The sequence below is a fragment of the Symphalangus syndactylus genome, chromosome 6 (genome assembly GCF_028878055.3).
Source record: "Symphalangus syndactylus isolate Jambi chromosome 6, NHGRI_mSymSyn1-v2.1_pri, whole genome shotgun sequence".
Taxonomy (NCBI): domain Eukaryota; kingdom Metazoa; phylum Chordata; class Mammalia; order Primates; family Hylobatidae; genus Symphalangus; species Symphalangus syndactylus.
In genome coordinates this window covers 58,643,899-58,670,788 of record NC_072428.2, presented here as the reverse complement: position 1 = coordinate 58,670,788, position 26,890 = coordinate 58,643,899, and the positions used below count along the sequence as shown (strand labels likewise).

At 38.9% G+C, this 26,890-nt stretch overlaps 1 protein-coding gene across 2 annotated transcripts in view; it reads left to right on the top strand.

Annotated features, from left to right (window-relative positions):
• Nucleotides 1-26,890, top strand: part of INTS4 (integrator complex subunit 4) — a 133,244-nt gene that overhangs the window by 4,739 nt on the left and 101,615 nt on the right. For both annotated transcript variants that reach the window (XM_055283030.2, XM_063641406.1), the window contains exons 3-4: nucleotides 12,013-12,130; nucleotides 14,493-14,599. In XM_055283030.2, coding sequence (XP_055139005.1) covers nucleotides 12,013-12,130; nucleotides 14,493-14,599 — 225 coding nt within the window. The remainder of the gene's footprint in view (nucleotides 1-12,012; nucleotides 12,131-14,492; nucleotides 14,600-26,890) is intronic.

Genomic DNA, 26,890 nt, shown 5'->3' with positions numbered 1-26,890 from the left:
CCTCAGCCTCCAGAGTAGCTAGGACCACAGGTGTGCGACACCACACCCAGCTAATTTTTTTTGTATTTTTAGTAGAGATGGGGTTTTGCTATGTTGGCCAGACTGGTCTTGTACTCCTGACCTCAAGTGATCCATGCACCCTGGCCTCCCAAAGTGCTGGGATTACAAGTGTGAGCTACCATGCCCAGCCCAAAAATCATTATTATTATTACTATTATTATTTTTGAGACGGGGTCTTGCTTTCTCGCCCAGGCGGGAGTGCAGTGGTGCTATCACGGCTCACTGTACCCTCGACCTCCGAGGCTCAATTGATCCTCCTGCCTCAGCCTTCTGAGTAGCTGGGACTACAGGCATGTGCAGCATGCCTGTCTAATTTTTGTATTTTTTTTTATAGAGACAGGGCTTTGCTATGTTGCAGAGGCTGATCTCGAATTCCTGGGCTCAAACAATCCACCCGCCTTGGGCTCCCAAATTGCTGAGATTACAGGTGTGAACTACCACACCCAGCCCCCAAATTATTAAGCTTATGGAAAAGTAGATAAAATACTATAGTGACCTACCAAATATCCATTCCTAGAATTTAACAGTTATTAGTATTTTGCCAAATTTGCTCTATTTTTTCGCTGAATTTTATTTTATTTTGTTACTATTATTTTTTGAGATGAGTCTCACTCTGTTCCCCAGGCTGGAGTGCAATAGCACTCCTGGGTTCCAGCAATTCTCCTGCCTCAGACTCCCAAGTAGCTGGGACTGCAGACGTGCACCATCACGCCCAGCTAATTTTGTATTTTTAGTAGAGATGGGGTTTCACCATGTTGGCCAGGCTAGTCTCGAATTCCAGACCTCAGATGATCCACCTGCCTTGGCCTCCCAAAGTGCTGGGATTACAAGCGTGAGCCGCCGCACCCATCCTTGTTTTGTTGAATTTTTAAAAAGATATGTCATTTTTTTCTAATTATTTCATTACATATCTATTAAAAAGGGATATCTTTTTGTTGTTTTCTTTTTTGTTCTCACTGCTATGAGAAAGTAAAGGGACTTTTTATTTTTTAACATAGCCACCTAACCATAATGAATAAAGTTAAGTAATTATTTAATGTCATCTAAGAATTAGTTGATATTTAGATTTCTCTAGCTGTTCTCCCAATATCTTTTTATAGTTGATGTATTCAAATCAAAATGCAAACCAGGTCCCCACATGGCATTTAGTCTTTTTAAAAAATCTACAACAGTTACTGTTTTGGTTACGTTGATTTGATGAAGAAACTGAGACAGTTCTTTTGTAAAATGTCTTGTTTTCCAAATTCATTTACTTCTCTGAGGATTAACTTGTTCCTCTGTTCTCTGTATTTACTATGAACTGAAAGTTAAGATTTGTAGGCTTTGTTAGATTTAAGTTAAGCATATCTTTGACAATTTTAAGACTATGTTATAAATGGTGACTGGTACTTCATATTGCAACTATCAGCATGCAAATGTCACCGTTACATTGAGGTCTTCCTTTACCCTTCTGTTTCATATCAAAACTGCCTATCCCCACCCAGCACTTCCTAGTCCCCTTTGTTGATTTTGTTTTCTCCATAGTAATTACCATCTTCTAATATTCTGTGTAATTTCTTGTTAATTATGTTCCTCGTCCATTTCCCCATGCAGGAACATAAGCTTCCCTTGAGCAAGGATTTTTATGTTTTTTAATTGTTGTTTCTACAGAAGCAAGAACAGTGCCTGGTAAAATAAATATTTGTTGAATGAATAAATGAATTAATTGATGCTTTTGAGATACATTTTACTCAACAAATATATATCAGACTTTGTTCTGGGCACTGGACAGTGTCCTATTAGCACAACTGTTAAGTCTTATGCGTTGCAATTGTTTGCCATATGTGTCTATCTCCTTCAGACTTTGAGCTCCTTAAATTCAGAGGCTGCAGATCCATTAATCTCTATCCCAGTGCCTGGCAGGTTCCTAGGAACATTGAAGGGACATTATAAATGTTTCACTTATGTTTTACATGAATAAAATCAGGCTTTCTTTTTTTGTTGTTCTTTCTTTTCTTTAAAAAATTTTTTAAATCGTGTCTGTCTATCTAGAGACTGGGTTATGAGACTGGCTAATTTTTGTATTTTTGATAGAGATGGGGTTTCACCATGTTGCCAAGACTGGTCTCAAACTCCTGGGCTCAAGTAATTCACCTGCCTCAGCCTCCCAAAGTGCTGGGATTACAGGCATGAACCACTGTGCCTGGCATCTTTTTGAGTGTTGCTCTGTGGCCCAGTCTAGAGTGCAATGGCACGATCACTGCTCACTGCAGTCTGGACTCCCAGGCTCAAGCCATCCTCCCACCTCAGCCTCCTGAGGAGCTGGGACCACAGGCACATGCCACCACTCCCAGCTAATTTTTTCTTTTTAATTTTTTTTTGTAGAGATGGAGTCTCTCTGTGTTGCCCAGGCTGGTCTTGAATTCCTGAGCTCAAGCAACCCTCCTGCTTGGCCCTCCCAAAGGATTGGGATAACAGGCGTGAGCCACCACATCTGACCAAAATTAGGATTTCCGTTCTCAAGAAGTTTTCAATCTCTCAGTGATCTATTTTCCGTTAGTCTTTTTCTTTTTTTTTTTTTTTTTTTGAGACGGAGTCTCGCTCTGTCACCCAGGCTGGAGTGCAGTGGCACTATCTCGGCTCACTGCAAGCTCTGCCTCCCGGGTTCATGCCATTCTCCTGCCTCAGCCTCTTCGAGTAGCTGGGACTACAGGCGCCCACCACCACGCCCGGCTAATTTTCTTTTTTGTATTTTTAGTAGAGACAGGGTTTCACCATGGTCTCGATCTCCTGACCTCGTGATCCGCCCACCTCGGCCTCCCAAAGTGCTGGGATTACAAGTGTGAGCCACCGCGCCCGGCCTCTGTTAGTCTTTTTCTTAGCAATATCTACCATTATTATTATATTAAAGCTCTATTACCAATAATCATCTATAATAATACTTCTTTTTTTATTTTTATTTATTTATTTATTTATTATTATTTATTTATTTATTTATTTTTTTATTATTATACTTTAGGTTTTAGGGTACATGTGCACAACATGCAGGTTAGTTACATATGTATACATGTGCCATGTTGTTTTGCTGCACCCATTAACTTGTCATTTAGCATTAGGTATATCTCCTAATGCTGTCCCTCCCCGCTCCCCCAACCCCACAACAGTCCCCGGAATGTGATGTTCCCCTTCCTGTGTCCATGAGTTCTCATTGTTCAATTCCCACCTATGAGTAAGAACATGCGGTGTTTGGTTTTTTGTCCTTGCGATAGTTTACTGAGAATGATGTTTTCCAGTTTCATCCATGTCCCTACAAAGGACATGAACTCATCCTTTTTTATGGCTGCATAGTATTTCATGGTGTATATGTGCCACATTTTCTTAATCCAGTCTATCGTTGTTGGACATTTGGGTTGGTTCCAACTCTTTGCTATTGTGAATAGTGCCGCAATAAACATACGTGTGCATGTGTCTTTATAGCAGCATGATTTATAGTCCTTTGGGTATATACCCAGTAATGGGATGGCTGGGTCAAATGGTATTTCTGGTTCTAGATCCCTAAGAATCGCCACACTGACTTCCACAATGGTTGAACTAGTTTACAGTCCCACCAACAGTGTAAAAGTGTTCCTATTTCTCCACATCCTCTCCAGCACCTGTTGTTTCCTGACTTTTTAATGATGGCCATTCTAACTGGTGTGAGATGGTATCTCACTGTGGTTTTGATTTGCATTTCTCTGATGGCCAGTGATGATGAGCATTTTTTCATGTGTTTTTTGGCTGCATACATGTCTTCTTTTGAGAAGTGTCTGTTCATGTCCTTCGTCCACTTTTTGATAGGGTTGTTTGTTTTTTTCTTGTAAATTTGTTTGAGTTCATTGTAGATTCTGGATATTAGCCCTTTGTCAGATGAGTAGGTTGCAAAAATTTTCTCCCATTCTGTAGGTTGCCTGTTCACTCTGATGGTAGTTTCTTTTGCTGTGCAGAAGCTCTTTAGTTTAATTAGATCCCATTTGTCAATTTTGGCTTTTGTTGCCATTGCTTTTGGTGTTTTAGACAAATGGATAACTAGAATAACCAGTGGAGAGAAGGGCTTAAAGGAGCTGATGGAGCTGAAAGCCAAGTATTGAGAACTACGTGAAGATTGCAGAAGCCTTGGTAGCAGCTGCGATCAACTGGAAGAAAGGGTATCGCTGATGGAAGATGAAATGAATGAAATGAAGCGAGAAGGGAAGTGTAGAGAAAAAAGAATAAAAAGAAATGAACAAAGCCTTCAAGAAATTTGGGACTATGTGAAAGGACCAAACCTACGTCTGATTGGTGTACCTGAAAATGACGGGGAGAATGGAACCAAGTTGGAAAACACTCTGCAAGATATTATCCAGGAGAACTTCCCCAATCTAGCAAGGCAGGCCAACATTCACATTCAGGAAATACAGAGAACGCCACAAAGATACTCCTCAAGAAGAGCAACTCCAAGACACATAATTGTCAGATTCACCAAAGTTGAAATGAAGGAAAAAATGTTAAGGGCAGCCAGAGGGAAAGGTCGGGTTACCCACAAAGGGAAGCCCATCAGACTAACAGCTGATCTGTTGGCAGAAACTCTACAAGCCAGAAGAGAGTGGGGGCCGATATTCAACATTCTTAAAGAAAAGAATTTTCAACCCAGAATTTCATATCCAGCCAAACTAAGCTTCGTAAGTGAAGGAGAAATAAAATACTTTACAGACAAGCAAACGCTGAGTGATTTTGTCACCACCAGGCCTGCCCTAAAAGAGCTCCTGAAGGAAGCACTAAACATTGAAAGGAACAACCGGTACCAGCCCCTGCAAAAACATGCCAAATTGTAAAGACCATCGAGGCTAGGAAGAAATTGCATCAACTAACGAGCAAAATAACCAACTAACATCATAATGACAGGATCAGATTCACACATAACAATATTAACTTTAAATGTAAATGGGCTAAATGCTCCAATTAAAAGACACAGACTGGCAAACTGGATAAGGAGTCAGGACCCATCAGTGTGCTGTATTCAGGAAACCCATCTCACGTGCAGAGACACACATAGACTCAAAATAAAGGAATGGAGGAAGATCTGTGAAGCAAATGGAAAACAAAAAAAGGCAGGGGTTGCAATCCTAGTCTCTGATAAAATAGACTTTAAACCAACAAAGATCAAAAGAGACAAGGCCATTACATAATGGTAAAGGGATCAATTCAGCAAGAAGAGCTAACTATCCTAAATATATATGCACCCAACACAGGAGCACCCAGATTCATAAAGCAAGTCCTGAGTGACCTACAAAGGGACTTAAACTCCCACACAATAATAATGGGAGATTTTAACACCCCACTGTCAACATTAGACAGATCAACGAGACAGAAAGTTAACAAGGATATCCAGGAATTGAACTCAGCTCTGCACAAAGTGGACCTAATAGACATTTACAGAACTCTCCACCCCAAATCAACAGAATATACATTTTTTTCAGCACCACACCACACCTATTCCAAAATTGAGCACATAGTTGGAAGTAAAGCTCTCCTCAGCAAATGTAAAAGAACAGAAATTATAACAGTCTCTCAGACCACAGTGCAATCGAACTAGAACTCAGGATTAAGAAACTCACTCAAAACCGCTCAACTACATGGAAACTGAACAACCTGCTCCTGAATGACTATTGGGTACATAATGAAATGAAGGCAGAAATAAAGATGTTCTTTGAAACCAACGAGAACAAAGACACAACATGCCAGAATCTCTGGGACACATTCAAAGCAGTGTATAGGGGGAAATTTATAGCACTAAATGCCCACAAGAGAAAGCAGGAAAGATCCAAAATTGACACCCTAACATCACAATTAAAAGAACTAGAAAAGCAAGAGCAAACACATTCAAAAGCTAGCAGAAGGCTAGAAATAACTAAAATCAGAGCAGAACTGAAGGAAATAGAGACACAAAAAACCCTTCAAAAAATTAATGAATCCAGGAGCTGGTTTTTTTGAAAAGATCAGCAAAATTGATAGACTGCTAGCAAGAATAATACTTCTTAGAGCAGTTAACATTATATTGCTTGTTAGAGTTTGTAAAGCACTTTCCATATGTAATATTTTATTTAATCCTGATGACAGCACCATTGTTATCTCTAAATTCCAGATATGGAACTAAGCTTAGAGCTCTTTAGTATCCAAGGTCACCCAGCTAGTAAATGGAAGGTATGGATTTGAACTGGGTTTTTTTTTTTTTTTTTTAAACCTTTTGTTATGGAACATTTCAGATATATACTATGTAAGTAAAGAGAATATTTTAATTAATTCCCATGTACCCATTACCTGGCTTCAAAAATGATCATTTTGTGGCCAAACTTGTTTCATTTTCCCTCTTCCTCAATCTACTTCTACTTCTTTACCGTCACCTTCTTTCAGATTCTTATGAAAATAAATTCCTGGCATCATATTATTTTAATCATAAATTTTGATTTATATCTTTAAGTGGCGAAGACTCTTTTTTTATTATTATATATTATTATACTAATATTATATATTATTATACTTTAAGTGCAGGTTTGTTACATAGGTAAACATTTACTTGTGCCATGTTGGCTTGCTGTACCCATTAACTCATCATTTACATTAGGTGTTTCTCCTAATGCTATCCCTTCCCCAGCCCCCAACTCCCCAACAGGACTAGTGTGTGATGTTTCCCGCCCTGTGTCCAAGTGTTTTCACTGTTCATTTCCCACCTATGAGTGAGAACATGCGGTGTTTGGTTTTCTGTCCTTGTGATAGTTTGCTGAGAATGATGGTTTTCAGCTTCATCCATTTCCCTGCGAAGGACATAAACTCATCCTTTTTTATGGCTGCATAGTATTCCATGGCGTATATGTGCCACATTTTCTTAATCCAGTCTATCGTTGGTGGACATTGGGTTAGTTCCAAGTCTTTGCTCTTGTGAATAGTGCCGCAATAAACATATGTGCGCATGTATCTTTATAGTAGCATGATCTATAATCCTTTGGGTATATACCCAGTAATGGGATTGCTGGGTCAAATGGTATTTCTAGTTCTAGATCCTTGAGGAATTGCCACACTGTCTTCCACAATGGTTGAACTAATTTACACTCCCAACAGTGTAAAAGTGTTCCTATTTCTCCACATCCTCTCCAGCATCTGTTGTTTCCTGACTTTTTAGTGATTTTCATTCCAACTGGCATGAGATGGTATCTCATTGTGGTTTTGATTTGCATTTCTCTGATGGCCAATGATGATGATCATTTTTTCATGTGTCTGTTGGCTGCATAAATGTGGTGAAGACTCTTAAAAAACACAATCTTTTGTCATGTCTGAAAGCAAAATTTAACTCAGGTGTTCTGATGTCAGATCTCAAGCACTTTAACCAGTCCATGCTGCATGCATTAATCAAGTGGACACTAGCTCCAAAGGAAATGAGGAGGGATGCCAGATGGACCCAGTTCTAGATTGGTGACCATAGTGTTTTTTACCCTTTCTTCTGTTCTATCCAGAAATGTGGTATTTTATATTAATATTTTAGTGGATAAAACTACTGTGGCTTCTGCTTTTTCCTACTTTTTTTTGTGATCAGGCATTAGTATCTGAACTTATTTCGCATGATTGATTCTTCACTTATGCCACTGTGCTAGTAGCTATGGAGGATGCAGAGCTGTGAGATATGTTCCTTGTCCTTTAGGGGCTAGCAGTATAGTCAGCAGACCACATACGTAGTATGTAGATAGTAAGTGCTAAAGTTTTCCATTTGCTTGTTTTTTCATTTGCTCAGCATGTCTGAATACTTACTCTGTGCCAGGCTTTGTGCTTCGTGTTGGTAATAGAGATGTATATGATGTAATCCCTGATCTGAGTCTTGAGTAAATAAGAAATGAATTAATAACAATACAGTATTTCAGGTCTTCTGAAATCTGGGGTAGGTTATGATGTGGCCTCAAAGAAGGGGGTGATTAATTATTGGAAGCAGGGATCCAGAAATGCATTATAGAGTGGTAGCGATGCTTGAGAAAAGTCCTAGAAATAGATTTTGGCCAGTTGGAAGACGGGGGAAAGACATTTTAGTTGTGAGCAACCATGAACATGGGCATGGAGATGTGAGACAGGCTATCACATTAGAAGAAATGCAGTTAGTTTGGCTGGTGCAGATTTTAGGTTGGGAGCTCATCAAGAGATAAGACCAGAAGATTTGGAAGGGATCTGATTCTAAAGGGCCTTGTATTCTACCTTGTCAGTTTTTGTTTTAGAAGTGTCATTCTGAGGGGAAGTATGGAGGATAAAGGAATTGGATGACAGGAGTTAGAGTGACCAGTTAGAAGACTATAAGTTTGGGGAAAGGTGATGAAAGCCTGAACCAGGACAGTTTTAATGGTCAGAAGAAACAATTATTAGAGAAGGCTTCCCTGGAGGTAATTCTGTTTTTAGCTCAGGTGTGAAGGAGATCATTTATGTGTCATAGTAGAAGGAGTGCTAAGGGATTATTTCAGAAAGTAAAAGAACTTGAGTAAAGTATCCAAATGGATAAGGAATGTCACTAGGTCAGATGCTCTCTTATCTCCTTTTTTTTTTTTTCATTTACATTTATTTTCTTCCCCCCCCTTTTTTCCTTTTTTTTTTTCCTGACAAGGTCTCACTCCAGGCTGGAGTGCAGTGGTGCTATCATGGCTCACTGAAACCTCCACCTCCCAGGCTTATGCAATCCTCTCACCTCAGCTTCCTAAGTAGCTGGAACTATAGGCATGTGCCACCATGCCTGGCTAATCATTTCTTAATTGTGGTAACAATTAAAATTTATTATCTTAACCATTTTAAGTGTGCAGTTCATGTGTATTAAGTACATTCATAATGTTATGCAGCCATCACCACCATCCGTCTCCAGAACTCTTTTCATCTTGTAAAACTGAAACTCTTTCCCCATTAAACAGTAATCCTCCATCACCCCCACCTCCAGCCCCTGGCAACCACCATTCTACCTTTTTTTTTTTTTTTTTTAATTTTTTTATTTTTTGAGACAGAGTCTCACTCTGTCACCGAGGCTGGAGTGCGGTGGCATGATCTCAGCTCACTGCAACTTCTGCCTCCTAGGTTCAAGTGATTCTCCTGCCTCGGCCTCCCGAGTAGCTGGGACTATAGGCATGCACCACCATGCCTGCCTAATTTTTGTATTTTTGGTAGAGACAGGGTTTTGCCATGTTGGTCAGTCTGGTCTCAAACTTCCTGACGTAGGGTGATCCACCTGCCTTGGCTTCCCAAGGTGTTAGGATTACAGATGTGAACCACTGTGCCCAGTCTCATTCTACGTTTTGTCTTCGTGATTTTAACTGCTCTAAGTACCTCATATAAGTGGAATTATACAGTATTTGTCTTTTTGTGCCTGGCTTTTTTCACTTAGCGTAATATCCTCTAGGTTTATCCATGTCTTAGGCTGTGTCAGAATTTCCTTCTTTTTTAAGGCTAAATAATATTCCATTATGTGTATATACCATATTTTGCTTTTTTGCTTATCTATTCATTTGCCAATGGATACTTGCATTGCTTCCACATTTTAGCTGTTGTGAATAATGCTGCTATGAACATATTTGTACAAATATTTCTTCAAGACCCTGCTTTAAATTTTTTTGAGTATATACCCAAAAGTGGAATTGCTGGATCATATCTAATTCTATTATTAATTTTTTGAGGAACGACCATACTGTTTTCCTACACTTGATCTTAGCCAAAAGGCCCAGAAGCGATTTCCACCATACTGTTTTCCACAGTGGCTTTGCTGTTTTACATCCCCACCAGCAGGTCACAAAGATTCTAATTTCTCTACATCCTCGCCAACACTTGTTTTCTGTTTTTTGGTAGTAGCCATCTTAACGAGTATGAGATGGTGTCTCATTGTAGTTTTGATTTGCATTTCTGTAATGATTAGTGATGTTGAGCCTCTTTTCATGTGTTTATTTGGCCATTTGTATATCTTCTTTGGAGAAATGTCTATTCAAGTTCTTTGCCCAGTTTTGATTTGGGTTGTTTGTCTTGTTATTCAGTTTTGGAATTCTTAATATATTCTGATACTAATTTCAAATCAAGAATCTAACTTTACAACTTAAAGAACTAGAAGAAGACTGGGGCATGGTGACTCACACGTGTAATCCCAGCACTTTGGGAGGCCTAGGCAGGAGCCCAGGAGTTCAAAACCAAACCGGCAACATAGTGAGACCCTGTCTCTATTATTTAACAAAACAAAATGAAACAAAACTAGAAAAAGAGCAAACTAAACCCAAACTTAGTAGAAGGAAGAAAATAATAAAGATAGAAGAACTGATATTTGACTGCCTACTATGTGCCCATTTTTGTGCTAGTAATTTTCCTCTCAGTAGCCCTCTGAGGTTATTACCCCCATTTCACAGATAAGGCTCAGAGAGGTTAATTGTTTAAGACATACAGCTATTGTGTAGTGAATCCAGGCTTCATACCTACATCTGGCTAATTTCAAAGCCCTTTCTCTTTCTGCTTCACCTCACACCTTAAGGTAAGTTCCCAAGAAAGTGACTTTTCTAAAGTTATGTGCATAATAAGTGGCATAGCATGCCAGGATTTTAGATCTCCCAGCGCTGTATCTATTGCCCCTTCTCCTGCTTTAGGCCTCTTTATTGTGCCTGGTGACCTCCTTAGAAACTGAATATAGGAGGCGGGGAGTTGGTCTTATTTGAAAAACACCTCATCCTTTGAGCATACACTTAAGTAATTTTGTCTTTAGTATAGAAAGATGATCTATTCTCAGCACTGGCTAGGTACTTTTTTTCCTCTCATTTCACATATATTTATTGATCTTTTCAGTGTCAGGTATTGTGCTATATTCTTGAGATATGGCAGTGAACAAGAGAGCATTCCTTTTTGTCTTTGGAGGAAATTTCTCATCACAGGAATTTTGGTGCCTGTTAGAGACCACCTCCCTCTCTCTAAGCTAAAACAGCCAGACTATTTCTTTGTCAGTCTCCCCTGCTGCTGTGGCCCAGGCACAAGACTTACACTCAGACAGTCACACTTGCCTCCCCCAGGCTTCTCATCAGGATCTGGTGATTCAAAAGAGCAGGTAAGGCTGAGCGTGGTGGCTCACACCTGTAATTCCAGCACTTTGGGAAGCCGAGGCAGGAGGATTGCTTGAGCTCAGGAGTTTGAGACCAACCTGGGCAACAAAGCAAAAGTTCATCTCTACTAAAAATTAAAAAAAAGTAGCCAGGTGTGGTAGCATGTACCTGTAGTCCCAGCTACTTGGGAGGCTGAGGTTGGAGGTTCACTTGAGCCCAGGAGGTCAAGGCTATCTAGTTAGCCATGATTGCACCACTACACTCTGACCTGGGAGACAGTGAGACCCTGTTTCAAAAAAAAAAAAAAAAGACAGGTAGAATGAAAAATTCTTTCTGGTGATAGCAGTGGTAGCTGCAACATTCACTTTCCAGGGACTCCAAAAGCAGTGGTACTGGCAGAAATGTATACCCAGTGTTGTTGGTGCAAGTTGCTGTGACTTGTGTCTAACGTGACTACTCAGTGGAGGTCAGGTACTTTTAATGCCAATGGCACATTTTTTATTAGAAGTTAATGACATCAGAATGGCATAGAAAAGTTCTCATTCACTTTGCAGTATTTGAATGTAATGTATCAACTGAGAAAGCTGTCTCCCCAGCAGAGGTTGCAGTGAGCCAAGATCATGCACTGCACTCCAGCCTGGGCAACAGAGTAGTAAAACTCCATCTCAAAATAAATAAATAAATAAATAAATAAATAAATAAATAGAAAGAAAGCTGTCTCTCCAGAAGTATATAAAATTAATTTTTCAGAAATAATGCTGTAGAATATTTGGATCATTGAATCTCTTTTGGGATGTTAGTTTTCCATGTTCCTGTTTGTTGGTTAGCTAAGTGTAAAGCATCAAAGTGACAATTGCTTCTTTTTTTCCAGGAGAATGATCCATCTGTGAGACTGAAAATTGCATCATTGTTGGGTTTATTATCAAAGACAGCAGGATTTTCACCAGACTGCATTATGGATGATGCCATTAACATCCTGCAGAATGAAAGTAAGTTGGAATTTAAAAGCTCTGTAGTCAGAGCAGAAATATTTAGTTCTTTTTGTATAGAATTTAGGACAAAATTTTGTTGTGTTGATTGTTATTGAAGAGGAATTTGAGGATAATTTAATGAAACCATATATATATATATATATATATATATATTTACATTAGAGTAGAAATACAGTTTTATCTCTTAATAGCTGTCATTTATTGGCCAGGTACCTACCATGTATTTGAGGTAGTTTACATATGATATAGAGATTATTGTCCCTACTTTTTTTTTTTTTATCTTGTTTGTTTTTTGTTTTGAGGCAGGGCCTTGATATATTGAGCAACCTGACCCCAGGCTGGAGTCTGGAAGTCCAAACATGTTAATGACCCTTGCTATATATTACCCTATTGCTTTCTAAAAGGATTATTTCAGCTTACACTGAAACCTGTAACTGAACATACAGTACTTGTTCTATCAAGAAACCTTTTTTTTTTTTTAAATGGAGTCTCACTCTGTCTCCCAGGCTGGAGTGCAGTGGCACGATCTCAGCTCACTGCAAGCTCCGCCTCCCGGGTTCACGCCATTCTCCTGCCTCAGTCTCACGAGTAGCTGGGACTACAGGTGCCCGCCACCACGCCCTGGCTGATTTCTTTGTATTTTTAGTAGAGACAGGGTTTCACCATGTTAGCTAGGATGGTCTCGATCTCCTGACCTTGTGATCTGCCCGCTTCAGCCTCCCAAAGTGCTGGAATTACAGGCATGAGCCACCGTGCCCAGCCAAGACACATGTTTAAAAGCAATGAAACAGGCTAGGCATAGGTTAGGCTAGGCCTGTAATACCAAAACATTGGGAAGTCGAGGTGGGAGGATCCCTTGAGCCCAGGAATTTGAGACCAGTCTAGGCAACATAATTAGATCTTGTCTCTACAAAATATTAAAAAATTAGCCAAACGTGGTTGCTTACACCTTTATCCCAGCTGCTTGGGAGACTAAAATGGGAGGACCTCTTGGTCCTAGGAGATTGAGGCTGCAGTGAGCCATGATCTTGCCACTGCATTTCAGCATGGGTGACAGTGAGATGCTGTCTCAAAAAATAAATTAAAATAAAATAAAATAAATACAAGCACCAAAACAATAACATTGCTTCAGTACAGAAGTATCATTTTTTCCCATGGAAAATTCTTATGGTAGCTATGTGAGAGGTGACATTTTAAGGATAACTAGGTGTTCAGTGGGGAGTGAGGTCAAGAATGGAGTCAGGTTTGGGGGAAGGCATTCTACGTAGAGAAGTTAGCCTGAGCAAAGATAGGGGGACATGGAATTATAAGTAGTTGGAAAAAAGAGTGGTAAAGGAGACCTGAAAGAGATGAAGCTAGAAAGATAGGCAAGGGTATACAACATGGAAGTCCTGGTGTGTATGTATTATATGCCTTCTAGGATATTTGGACTTTATCTTGAAGGCAATGGAAAACTTTTTTTTTTCTCTTTCTTCTTTTTTTTTTTTTTTTGAGATGGAGTGTTGCTCTGTCGCCTAGGCTGGAGTGCAGTGGAGTGATCTCGGCTCACTGCAACCTCCACCTCCCAGGTTCAAGCCATTCTCCTGCCTCAGCCTCCTGAGTAGCTGGGATTACAGGTGCATGCCACCATGCCTGGCTGTTTTTTATATTTTTAGTAGTGATGGTGTTTCACCATGTTGGTCAGGCTGGTCTCGAATTCCTGACCTCATGATCTGCCTGCCTCGGCCTCCCAAAGTGCTGGGATTACAGGCATGAGCCATCACTGTGCCTGGCCTTTTTTTTTTTCTGTTTCTTAGTGTGAAAAAACTCTTGAATCAGTCAAGCACTAAACATTTTTGGAGCACACTATGTATATAGAACTGTACTCTATCCTGTGGAGGACTCAGACATTTAAACATGATCCCTTTAGGAACTTAGCTTTTAGTTGAGGGCATGAAGGATCACACAGTAGAACACAGTTGACAAAAGTCTATTTTTTTTTTTTTTTAAGACTGGGTCTCGCTCTTTTGCCCAGGCTGGAGTGCTGTGGTGCGATTACGGCTCACTGCTGCCTTGATCTCTGAGGCTCAAGCAGTCCTCCTACCTCGGCCTCCTGAGTAGCTGGGACTCTGGGTGCACACCACCTGGCTGACTCATTTTTTCAGATTTATTTTTGTAGAAACAGAGTCTCCCTATGTTACCCATGCTAGTCTTGAACTCCTGGGCTCAAGGGATTCTCCTGCCTCAGCTTCTCAAAGTGCTTGGATTACAGTTTTGAGTCACTGCGCATAGCCAATCTACATTCTTTACCCAAGTAAATTAGTTTATATAGTTACCCCTTTCGAAATTCTGCAAGCCAACTTTCCATCTCCCTCTCTAGAGTCTCATCAAGTCCTAGCTCAACTGCTGGATACTTTGCTTGCAATTGGCACTAAGCTACCAGAAAATCAAGCTATCCAGATGCGATTAGTTGATGTGGCCTGCAAGGTAAGAGTATAATGCTCTTATTTCTTGAACTGCTTTGCATTACTGGAAAGGTGGTAAGAGCTGTAAAATCTACTCAGATCCATCCTAAACTGGTAACTGAGGACTGCTCAGGACCATTAATGGTTTTAAGAGCTACCTCATTTTTTCATCTCTTGGTGTTGGATTAGGAATAAAGTTAAGTACACTTGTTATAAAATGAATTTCCTCATCCTTTCAAAACAAATAAAAATAATTACAGTATATAGTTACTGTGTATATTGTGCTTAATAATGCACTCTGCTTGTTATGGTGCTTTGTATTCAGTTTTTCATTTGGTCCTCACAATCCTTCAAGTAAGTACTGTTATTTCTGTTTTACAAAGGTGAAAATTAAGATTTATGGAGTCTGATTTGTCTAAGTTTGCACAGCTAGGAGGTTGCAGTACCAGGGTATAAACTCTGTTTTTTCTGACCCCAAACTTGTTTTGTTTTTCTTATGCCTTGTTCCTTCAATAAACAGACCAACTATACACAAGTAAATGTATGGGAAAAGTTTTGTACATTTTTTTTCTGATTTTTAAATACATGTATTAATACACTAATTGTGCCTTTTGATTTAATTTGGCGGTTGCTTAGCCTCTTTGTGTATACACAGCAACCCCTAGAACCTTGTAGAATTGATTTTACTTTGGATCTTTTTGGTAACTTTGAGAATATAAAAAAGTCAAATGCAATTGAATTGTGTTAGAGTATTATATTCTTGAAATTAGAAAGCTATCTCAGAGACGCAGGAAAGATTACTTGATTTATCTTAAAAAAAACAGACATACATAAAACCAAAAACACATTGACAAGTACAATACTAAAAGCTTAAATAGGTCCAGGTGTGGTGGTTCACACCTGAAATCCCAGAACTTTGGGAGGCAGAGGTGGGCGGATCATTTGAGATCAGGAGTTTGAAACCAGCCTGACCAACATGGTGAAACCCCATTTCTACTAAAATTACAAAAAAAAATTAGCCGGGCACGGTGATGCATACCTGTAATCCCAGCTACTAGGGAGGCTGAGGCAGGAGAATCGCTTGAACCTGCGAGACGGAGGTTATGTGAGTGGAGATTGCACCACTGCACTCCAGTCTGGGTGATAGAGTGAGACTCTGTCTTTAAAAAAAAAAAACAAACAGCTTAAATGGAAAAAACTAGGGATTATGTGTGTGGGAGAGTAAGTACGTCTCCTCTGTGAGAGAAAATACGTATCTGTGAAGTTTGCTTCTGAGAGTTGTCATAATGAATGGGTTGTGATATCTGCAGTAACTGTTTCTTAAATCTGCTTTAAATATATGTTTAACTATAAGATTTTATATTATATACGTAAATATATTTTTTATTATTATAATTTGTACTCATAGAAAATTTGGAAAGATATTGAAAACTGTAAAGAAAAATGCATTCATAATTCACTACCCAAAGGTAATCATTGTCTTTTGATATATGGCTTTCTGATTTTTTTTTCTGTATGCAAATCATTTGCCACTGTTTTTTCTTTAAATACATTGCTGTAATCATATAATTTTGCTCCTTTTTTGCTAACATAAGTGTTTTTCTTGTATGTGTTTTATAAACATAATTTGTAATGGCTATGTGATACTGTGATATAATTTTGCTCCTTTTTTGCTAACATAAATATTTTTCTTGTATGTGTTTTATAAATATAATTTGTAATGGTTGTGTGATATTGTGTCCAATAATTAAACCATACTTTTTAACCTAACTGTGCACCTATTACTGAATTTACATTGTAGCCATTTATTTAATTGGAAATAATACTGCACGGAATATTGTTAGTCTAAAATATCTTCTGTATTTAAAATTATTTCTGAAACAGACTATCAAAATAGAATTACTAAATTACTAATTGAAAACATTTAGAATTTATTTTATTTTTTTATTTTTATTTATTTTTTATTATACTTTAAGTTTTAGGGTACATGTGCACAATGTGCAGGTTAGTTACATTATGTATACATGTGCCATGTTGGTGTGCTGAACCCAGTAACTCGTCATTTAACATTAGGTATATCTCCTAATGCTATTCCCTCCCCTCTCCCCCTACCCCACAACAGGCCCTGGTGTGTGATGTTCCCCTTCCTGTGTCCATGTGTTCTCATTGTTCAATTCCCACCTATGAGTGAGAACATGCGGTGTTTGGTTTTTTGTCCTTGCGATAGTTTGCTGAGAATGATGGTTTCCAGCTTCATCCATGTCCCTACAAAGGACATGAACTCATCATTTTGTATGGCTGCATAGTATTCCATGGTGTATATGTGCCACATTTTCTTAATCCAGTCTATCGTTGTTGGACATTTGGCTTGGTTCCAGGTCTTTGCTATTGTGAATAGTGCTGCAGTAAACATACATGTGCATGTGTCTTTATAGCAGCATGATTTATAATCCTTTGGGTATATACCCAGTAATGGGATGGCTGGGTCAAATGGTATTTCTAGTTCTAGATCCCTGAGAAGAATAGAGTCAGGGTCTCATTGTGTTGCCTAGGCTGGTCTCCAACTCCTGGGCTCAAGGATCCTCCAACTTTGACCTCCTGAAGTGCTGGGATCACAGGCATGAGCCACAGTGCCTGGCCTAGACTTTTTTTAAGGCTGTGTTCTTTAGTTTTTTGAAAAAAAGACGAGGGTCTTGCTATGTTGCCCGAGATTACATGTATGAACTACTGTACCCAGCTAAGGCTCTTAATACTTTTTGTCAAATTGCTTTCCAAAGTGTTCCAGTTTATATGCCCACAAGCAGTATATGAGAGTGCTTAGTTTCACTACCTTATTCTAGCATTAGATATTAATGTTTAAAAATCAAAGATAAACCTGTTAATTTGGTATGTGGAAAATGATACTTCATTATTTAAAAATCTCTGTTTTGAAAAGACTGCTAATGAGGTTTCTTTTTCATATGTTTTTCCTTTATTTGTATTTCCTCTCATGTGAATGAACTTTTTATGTCCTTTGCCAGTTAAGCATATGGAGTTTGTGTGTGTGTGTGTGTTTTTAAATCGTTTGTAGAGGTTCCTTTTTTTTTTTTTTTTTTTTTTTGAGACAGAGTCTCGCTCTGTTGCCCAGGCTGGAGTGCAGTGACGTGATCACGGCTCACTGAAACCTCCGCCTCCCGAGTTCAGGCAATTCTCCTGCCTCAGCCTCCTGAGTAGCTGGGACTACAGGGGCGTGCCACCATGCCCGGCTAATTTTTGTATTTTTAGTAGAGACAGGGTTTCACCATGTTAGCCAGGATGGTCTCGATCTCCTGACCTCATGATCCGCCCGCCTTGGCCTCCCAAAGTGCTGGGATTACAGGTGTGAGCCACTGCACCCGGCCTGTAGAGGTTCTTTTTTTGATTATTCCTTACTAAACTTTATTTGTTTTATAAATACAATGAGTACACAACAGGCTTTATACATAATTAGTTTTTTATATCATACCAATTTTATATTTTGTGTGACACATTACACCATTGCCATAATTCAACTAAAATATGAAAATATTACAGAAATATTTTTTGTGATTTGTAAAAGCCTGACATTTCTAATTCATTCATTTATATAGGAAGAATATATGTGTATTTTTACATACACACACATATACATGCACTTATGTGCATATATATATACACTATGAGTATAATTACAGATATTTTTCTCTGGAATTGAAACTTACTTTACTCAATAAAGCAAAGAACTATCTAAATCTGTCTTATCTTGATATATTTGTCTTTTTTTTTTTAAAGTACACTAAATCACAGTAATATAACCCTTTAATTAAACACTTAAGTATTTTAACTGTTTCTTTGAAGGTCCTTAATTTTGTTAGAATTTAAAGGTAGCCCCCCAAATTTCATCTCTCAGTGAAATTCTTTTTTTTTAATCTACATTCAATTATAGTACCTACATTTCCAGATTTTATGGCTGCCCTGTATTTTTACACATTTTTTAAAATTTTATTATTATTATACTTTAAGTTTTAGGGTACATGTGCATAATGTGCAGTTTGTTACATATGTATACATGTGCCATGTTGGTGTGCTGAACTCATTAACTCATCATTTAGCATTAGGTATATCTCCTAATGCTATCCCTCCCCGCTCCCCCCACCCCACAACAGTCCCCAGTGTGTGATGTTCCCCTTCCTGTGTCCGTGTGTTCTCATTGTTCAATTCCTACCTATGAGTGAGAACATGCGGTGTTTGGTTTTTTGTCCTTGCGATAGTTTGCTGAGAATGATGGTTTCCAGCTTCATCCATGTCCCTACAAAGGACATGAACTCATCATTTTTTATGGCTGCATAGTATTCCATGGTGTATATGTGCCACATTTTCTTAATCCAGTCTATTGTTGTTGGACATTTAGGTTGGTTCCAAGTCTTTTTTATTGTGAATAGTGCCGCTATAAACATTCATGCACATGTGTCTTTATAGCAGCATGATTTATAATCCTTTGGGTATATACCCAGTAATGGGATGGCTGGGTCAAATGGTATTTCTAGTTCTAGATCCCTGAGAAATTGCCACACTGATTTCCACAATGGTCGAACTAGTTTACAGTCCCATCAACAGTGTAAAAGTGTTCCTATTTCTCCACATCCTCTCCAACACCTGTTGTTTCCTGACTTTTTAATGATCACGATTCTAACTGGTGTGAGATGGTATCTCATTGTGGTTTTGATTTGCATTTCTCTGATGGCCAGTGATGATGAGCATTTTTTCATGTGTTTTTTGGCTGCATACATGTCTTCTTTTGAGAAGTGTCTGTTCATATCCTTCACCCACTTTTTGATGGGATTGTTTGTTTTTTTCTTGTAAATTTGTTTGAGTTCATTGTAGATTCTGGATATTAGCCCTTTGTCAGATGAGTAGGTTGCAAAAATTTTCTCCCATTCTGTAGGTTGCCTGTTCACTCTGATGGTAGTTTCTTTTGCTGTGCAGAAGCTCTTTAGTTTAATTAGATCCCATTTGTCAATTTTGGCTTTTGTTGCCATTGCTTTTGGTGTTTTAGACATGAAGTCCTTGCCCATGACTATGTCCTGAATGGTATTGCCTAGGTTTTCTTCTAGGGTTTTTATGGTTTTAGATCTAACATTTAAGTCTTTAATCCATCTTGAATTAATTTTTGTATAAGGCATAAGGAAGGGATCCAGTTTCAGCTTTCTACATATGGCTAGCCAGTTTTCCCAGCACCATTTATTAAATAGGGAATCCTTTCCCCATTGCTTGTTTTTGTCAGGTTTGTCAAAGATCAGATAGTTGTAGATATGCAGCATTATTTCTGAGGGCTCTGTTCTGTTCCATTGGTCTATATCTCTGTTTTGGTACCAGTACCATGCTGTTTTGGTTACTGTAGCCTTGTAGTATAGTTTGAAGTCAGGTAGCGTGATGCCTCCAGCTTTGTTCTTTTGGCTTAGGATTGACTTGGCGATGCGGGCTCTTTTTTGGTTCCATATGAACTTTAAAGTAGTTTTTTCCAATTCTGTGAAGAAAGTCATTGGTAGCTTGATGGGGATGGCATTGAATCTATAAATTACCTTGGGCAGTATGGCCATTTTCACGATATTGATTATTCCTACCCATGAGCATGGAATGTTCTTCCATTTGTTTGTATCCTCTTTTATTTCATTGAGCAGTGGTTTGTAGTTCTCCTTGAAGAGGTTCTTCACATCCCTTGTAAGTTGGATTCCTAGGTATTTTATTCTCTTTGAAGCAATTGTGAATGGGAGTTGACTCGTGATTTGGCTCTCTGTCTGTTATTGGTGTATAAGAATGCTTGTGATTTTTGTACATTGACTTTGTATCCTGAGACTTTGCTGAAGTTGCTTATCAGCTTGAGATTTTGGGCTGAGACAATGGGGTTTTCTAGATATACAATCATGTCATCTGCAAACAGGGACAATTTGACTTCCTCTTTTCCTAACTGAATACCCTTTATTTCCTTCTCCTGCCTGATTGCCCTGGCCAGAACTTCCAACACTATGTTGAATAGGAGTGGTGAGAGAGGGCATCCCTGTCTTGTGCCCATTTTCAAAGGGAATGCTTCCAGTTTTTGCCCATTCAGTGTGATATTGGCTGTGGGTTTGTCATAGATAGCTCTTATTATTTTGAGATACGTCCCATCAATACCTAACTTATTGAGAGTTTTTAGCAGGAAGGGTTGTTGAATTTTGTCAAAGGCCTTTTCTGCATCTATTGAGATAATCATGTGGTTTTTGTCTTTGGTTCTGTTTATATGCTGGATTACATTTATTGATTTGCATATGTTGAACCAGCCTTGCATCCCAGGGATGAAGCCCACTTGATCATGGTGTATAAGCTTTTTGATGTGCTGCTGGATTCGGTTTGCCAGTATTTTATTGAGGATTTTTGCATCAATGTTCATCAAGGATATTGGTCTGAAATTCTCTTTTTTTGTTGTGTCTCTGCCAGCCTTTGGTATCAGGATGATGCTGGCCTCATAAAATGAATTAGGGAGGATTCCCTCTTTTTCTATTGATTGGAATAGTTTCAGAAGGAATGGTACCAGCTCCTCTTTGTACCTCTGGTAGAATTCGGCTGTGAATCCATCTGGTCCTGGACTTTTTTTGGTTGGTAAGCTATTGATTATTGCCTCAATTTCAGAGCCTGTTATTGGTCTATTCAGAGATTCAATTTCTTCCTGGTTTAGTCTTGGGAGGATGTATGTGTCTAGGAATTTATCCATTTCTTCTAGATTTTCTAGTTTATTTGTGTAGAGGTGTTTGTAGTATTCTCTGATGGTAGTTTGTATTTCTGTGGGATCGGTGGTGATATCCCCTTTGTCATTTTTTATTGCGTCTATTTGATTCTTCTCTCTTTTCTTCTTTATTAGTCTTGCTAGTAGTCTATCAATTTTGTTGATCTTTTCAAAAAAACCAGCTCCTGGATTCATTAATTTTTTGAAGGGTTTTTTGTGTCTCTATTTCCTTCAGTTCTGCTCTGATCTTAGTTATTTCTTGCCTTCTGCTAGCTTTTGAATGTGTTTGCTCTTGCTTTTCTAGTTCTTTTAATTGTGATGTTAGGGTGTCAATTTTGGATCTTTCCTGCTTTCTCTTGTGGGCATTTAGTGCTATAAATTTCCCTCTACATAGTGCTTTGAATGTGTCCCAGAAATTCTGGTATGTTGTGTCTTTGTTCTCATTGGTTTCAAAGAACATCTTTATTTCTGCCTTCATTTAATTATTTACCCAGTAGTCATTCAGGAGCAGGTTGTTCAGTTTCCATGTAGTTGAGCGGTTTTGAGTGAGTTTCTTAATCCTGAGTTCTAGTTTGATTGCACTGTGGTCTGAGAGACAGTTTATTATAATTTCTGTTCTTTTACATTTGCTGAGGAGTCCTTTACTTCCAACTATGTGGTCAATTTTGGAGTAGGTGTGATGTGGTGCTGAAAAGAATGTATATTCTGTTGATTTGGGATGGAGAGTTCTGTAGATGTCTATTAGGTCTGCTTGGTGCAAAGCTGAGTTCAATTCCTGGGTATCCTTGTTAACTTACTGTCTCATTGATCTGTCTAATGTTGACAGTGGGGTGTTAAAGTCTCCCATTATTATTGTGTGGGAGTCTGAGTCTCTTTGTAGGTCACTAAGGACTTGCTTTATGAATCTGGGTGCTCCTGTATTGGGTGCATATATATTTAGGATAGTTAGCTCTTCTTGCTGAATTGATCCCTTTACCATTATGTAATGGCCTTCTTTGTCTCGTTTGATCTTTGTTGGTTTAAAGTCTGTTTTATCAGAGACTAGGATTGCAACTTCTGCTTTTTTTTTTTGTTTTCCATTTGCTTGGTAGATCTTACTCCATCCCTTTATTTTGAGCCCATGTGTGTCTCTGCACATGAGATGGGTTTCCTGAATACAGCACACTGATGGGTCTTGACTCTTTATCCAATTTGCAAGTCTGGTGTCTTTTAATTGGAGCATTTAGCCCATTTACATTTAAAGTTAATATTGTTATGTGTGAATTTCATCCTGTCATTCTGATGTTAGCTGGTTATTTTGCTCGTTAGTTGATGCAATTTCTTCCTAGCCTTGGTGGTCTTTATAATTTGGTATGTTTTTGCGGTGGCTGGTAGCAGTTGTTCCTTACATGTTTAGTGCTTCCTTCAGGAGCTTTTGTAAGACAGGCCTGTTGGTGACAGAATCTCTCAGCATTTGCTTGTCTGTAAAGTATTTTATTTCTCCTTCGCTTAGGAAGCATAGTTTGGCTGGATATGAAATTCTGGGTTGAAAATTCTTTAAGAATGTTGAATATTGGTCTCCACTCTCTTCTGGCTTGTAGAGTTTCTGCCAAGAGATCAGCTGTTAGTCTGATGGGCTTCCCTTTGTGGGTAACCCGACCTTTCCCTCTGGCTGCCCTTAACATTTTTTCCTTCATTTCAACTTTGGTGAATCTGACAATTATGTGTCTTGGAGTTGCTCTTCTCGGGGAGTATCTTTGTGGCGGTCTCTGTATTTCCTGAACGTGAATGTTGGCCTGCCTTGCTAGATTGGGGAAGTTCTCCTGGATAATATCCTGCAGAGTGTTTTCCAACTTGGTTCCATTCTCCCCGTCAGTTTCAGGTACACCAATCAGACGTAGATTTGGTCTTTTCACATAGTCCCATATTTCTTGAAGGCTTTGTTCGTTTCTTTTTATTCTTTTTTCTCTAAACTTCTCTTCTCACTTCATTTCATTCATTTCGTCTTCCATCACTGATATCGTTTCTTCCAGTTGATCGCATCGGCTACTGAGGCTTCTGCATTCGTCACATAGCTCTTGTGCCTTGGTTTTCAGCTCCATCAGGTCCTTTAAGGACTTCTCTGCATTGGTTATTCTAGTTATCCATTCATCTACCTTTTTTTCAAAGCTTTTAACTTCTTTGCCATTGGTTCGAATTTCCTCCTGTAGCTGGGAATAGTTTGATCGTCTGAAGCCTTCTTCTCTCAACGTGTCAAAGTCATTCTCCATCCAACTTTGTTCCGTTGCTGGTGAGGAGCTGCATTCCTTTGGAGGAGGAGAGGTGCTCTGATTTTTAGAGTTTCCAGTTTTTCCGCTGTGTTTTTTTCCCATCTTTGTGGTTTTATCTACATTTGGTCTTTGATGATGGTGACATGCAGATGGGTTTTTGGTGTGGATGTCCTTTCTGTTTGTTAGTTTTCCTTCTAACAGACAGGACCCTCAGCTGCTGGTCTGTTGGAGTTTGCTGGAGGTGCACTCCAGACGCTGTTTGCCTGGGTATCAGCAGTGGTGGCTGCAGAACAGCATATATTGGTGAACCGCAAATGGTGCTGCCTGATCATTCCTCTGAAGTTTTGTCTCAGAGGAGTACCTGGCTGTGTGAGGTGTCAGTCCGCCCCTACTTGGGGGTGCCTCCCAGTTAGGCTACTCGGGGGTCAGGGACCCACTTGAGGAGGCAGTCTGCCCGTTCTCAGATCTCAGGCTGTGTGCTGGGAGAACCACTACTCTCTTCAAAGCTCAGTTGGAAATGCAGAAATCACCCATCTTCTGCGTTGCTCACGCTGGGAGCTGTAGACCAGAGCTGTTCCTATTCGGCCATCTTGGCTCCTCCAGTGAGGTTCTTAATAGGGTAAAAATTGGAACTGTTTGTCAATAGCAGATCTGCCACCAGCTTTTTCAGACTACAGCAATGAAGGCTGTCTGTGATTCATAACTACAACCACTGTTTCTATTGCCAAATGCCATTTTGGTTTATGACTTTATCATACAATGTGCCTATAAGTTTTTTTTTTGTAATTGAGATATAATTTATATAAAAATATTTACTCTTGATAGAAAAGATACGAAGTATGTTTTCTGACCACAGTGGGATGAAATTATAAATTAGTTAACAGGAAGAAATTTAGTAAACCCACAAACATGTGGAAATTAAACCACATACTTCTATGTAACTAATGAGTCAATGAAGAAATCAAAAGGGAAATTAGAAAATACTTTGAGATGAATAAAATAGAAAATGATGCAGCTAAAGCAGTGCTTATAGAAGTTTATAGTTGCAGGTGCCCATCATAAAAAAAAAAAAAAAAACAAGAATAAGGATCTAAAATCAGTAACCTAACCTTCCAACTTAAGATGCTGGAAAAAGAAGCACCCATTAAACTTAAAGCATGTGAAGGAAGGGAATACTAAAGATTAGAGTAGAAATTAATTAAACAGAATAGAAGAACAACAGATAATCAACGAAACCAAATTTACTTCTCTGAAAAGATCAACAAAATTGACAAACCTTTAGTTATATTGACCAAGAAGGAGAGAGAAGACTCAAATTACTGGACTCAGAAATGAGAGGACCAGAAGATGGACATATTAGAAAAAAAAAGGAAAAGCGAGGATACTGTCGAGGGCGGTGGCTTATGTCTGTAATCCCGCAGTTTGAGAGATCAAGGCCGGAGGATCACTTGAGCCCAGGAGTTCAAGACCGGCCTAGGTCACATAGGGAGACCCCATATCTACATAAAACAAAAAAAATTAGCTGTGTGTGGTGGCTTGTACCTATAGTCCCAGCTACCTGGGAGGCTGAGATGGGAGGATTGGTGTACCTGGGAGGTTGAGGCTGCAATGGGCTGTGATTGTGCCACTGCACTCTAACCTTGGTGGTAGCGCAAGACCTTGGCTCAAAAAAAAAAAAAAAAAGACACTATTACAGACCTGACAGAACTAAAAAGGATTATAAGTTAATATTATGAAAAATCATAGGCTGGGTGCAGTGGCTCACACCTGTAATCTCAGCACTTTGGGAGGCTGAGGTGGGCAGATCACGAGGTCAGGAGTTCGAGACCAGCCTGACCAACATGGTGAAACCCCGTCTCTACTAAAAATACAAAAATTAGCCGGGTATGGTGGTGCGTGCCTGTAATCCCAGCTACTCAGGAGGCTGAGGCAGGAGAATCACTTGAACCTGGGAGGCAGAGGTTGCAGTGAGCTGAGATCGCGCCCTTGCACTCCAGCCTGGGCGACAGAGCAAGACTCCATCTCGAAAAAAAAGAAAAGAAAAATTGTATACCAATAAATTAGATAACTTAGTTGAAGTGGACAAATTATTAGAAAGATAAAAACTACTGGAAGTGACTAAAGAAATAGACAATCTGAATAGATCTATGACAAGTAAAGTAATTGAATTAGTGATTAAGAAAACCAACTAAACAAATCCCTGCAAAGAAAAGCTCAGACTTCAATGGTTTCACTGGTGAATTCTACCAAATATTGAAATAAGAATTAATGCAAATTCTTTACAAACTCTCCCAAGAAACAGAACAGGAGAGAACACTTCCAAACTCATTCTATGAGATACCAGAAACAGTCAAAAGACATCATAAGAAATGAAAACTACAGACCAGTGACTCTTATGAATGTGGATCCAAATATCTTTAACAAAATATTAGCAAATCAACTCCAGCAACATACAAATAGGAGTATATACCATAATCAAGTGGGATTTATTCCAGGAATGCAAGGTTGGTTTAGTATCTGAAAATAAATGAATGTAATACACTATTGAGGATAAAAAACATGATCTTAACAATAAATGAAGAAAAAGCATTTAACAAACTCTTAACACCCTTGTAGTCTAAGAACACATAAACTATCTTGTAATATTTTTGGGCTTTAGGATAGAATAGGTCGGGAATAGACGGAACTTCTTGACCCTCGTAAATGGAATCTAAAAAAAAAAAATGACAGGAAACATCATACTTAATTTTGACAGATTGAATGCTTTCCCCCTAAAATGAGAAACAAAACAAATAGGTCATTATATTTTTCTTCACTTCTGTTTAACATTGTACTAGAGGTTCTTGCCAGGGCTATTAGGCATAGAAAAGAAATAAAAGTCCTCTATGTTGGAAAGGAAAAAGTAAAATTATCTCCCCGTATTCACAGGTGACATAACCTTGTATGTAGAAAATCCTAGGGAATCCACTAAAAAACTGTTTGAAGTAATAAATGAGTTTAGCAAGACTGCAGGATACAAAACCAGAATACAAAATATAAATTGTATTTATATACACTTGCAGTGAACAATATGAAAATGAAATTAGGAAAATAATTCAATTACAGTAGCATCAAAAATAATACTTATGGCTGGGTGTGGTGCTGCCTCTTGCCTGTAATCCCAGCACTTTGGGAGGTTGAAGCAATAGAATCTTTTGAGCTCAGGAGGAGACCAGCCTGGGCAACTCAGTGAGATCTCATCTCTACTAAAAATTGAAAAAATTAGTCAGGTATGGTGGCACATGCCTGTAGTCTCTGCTGTTTG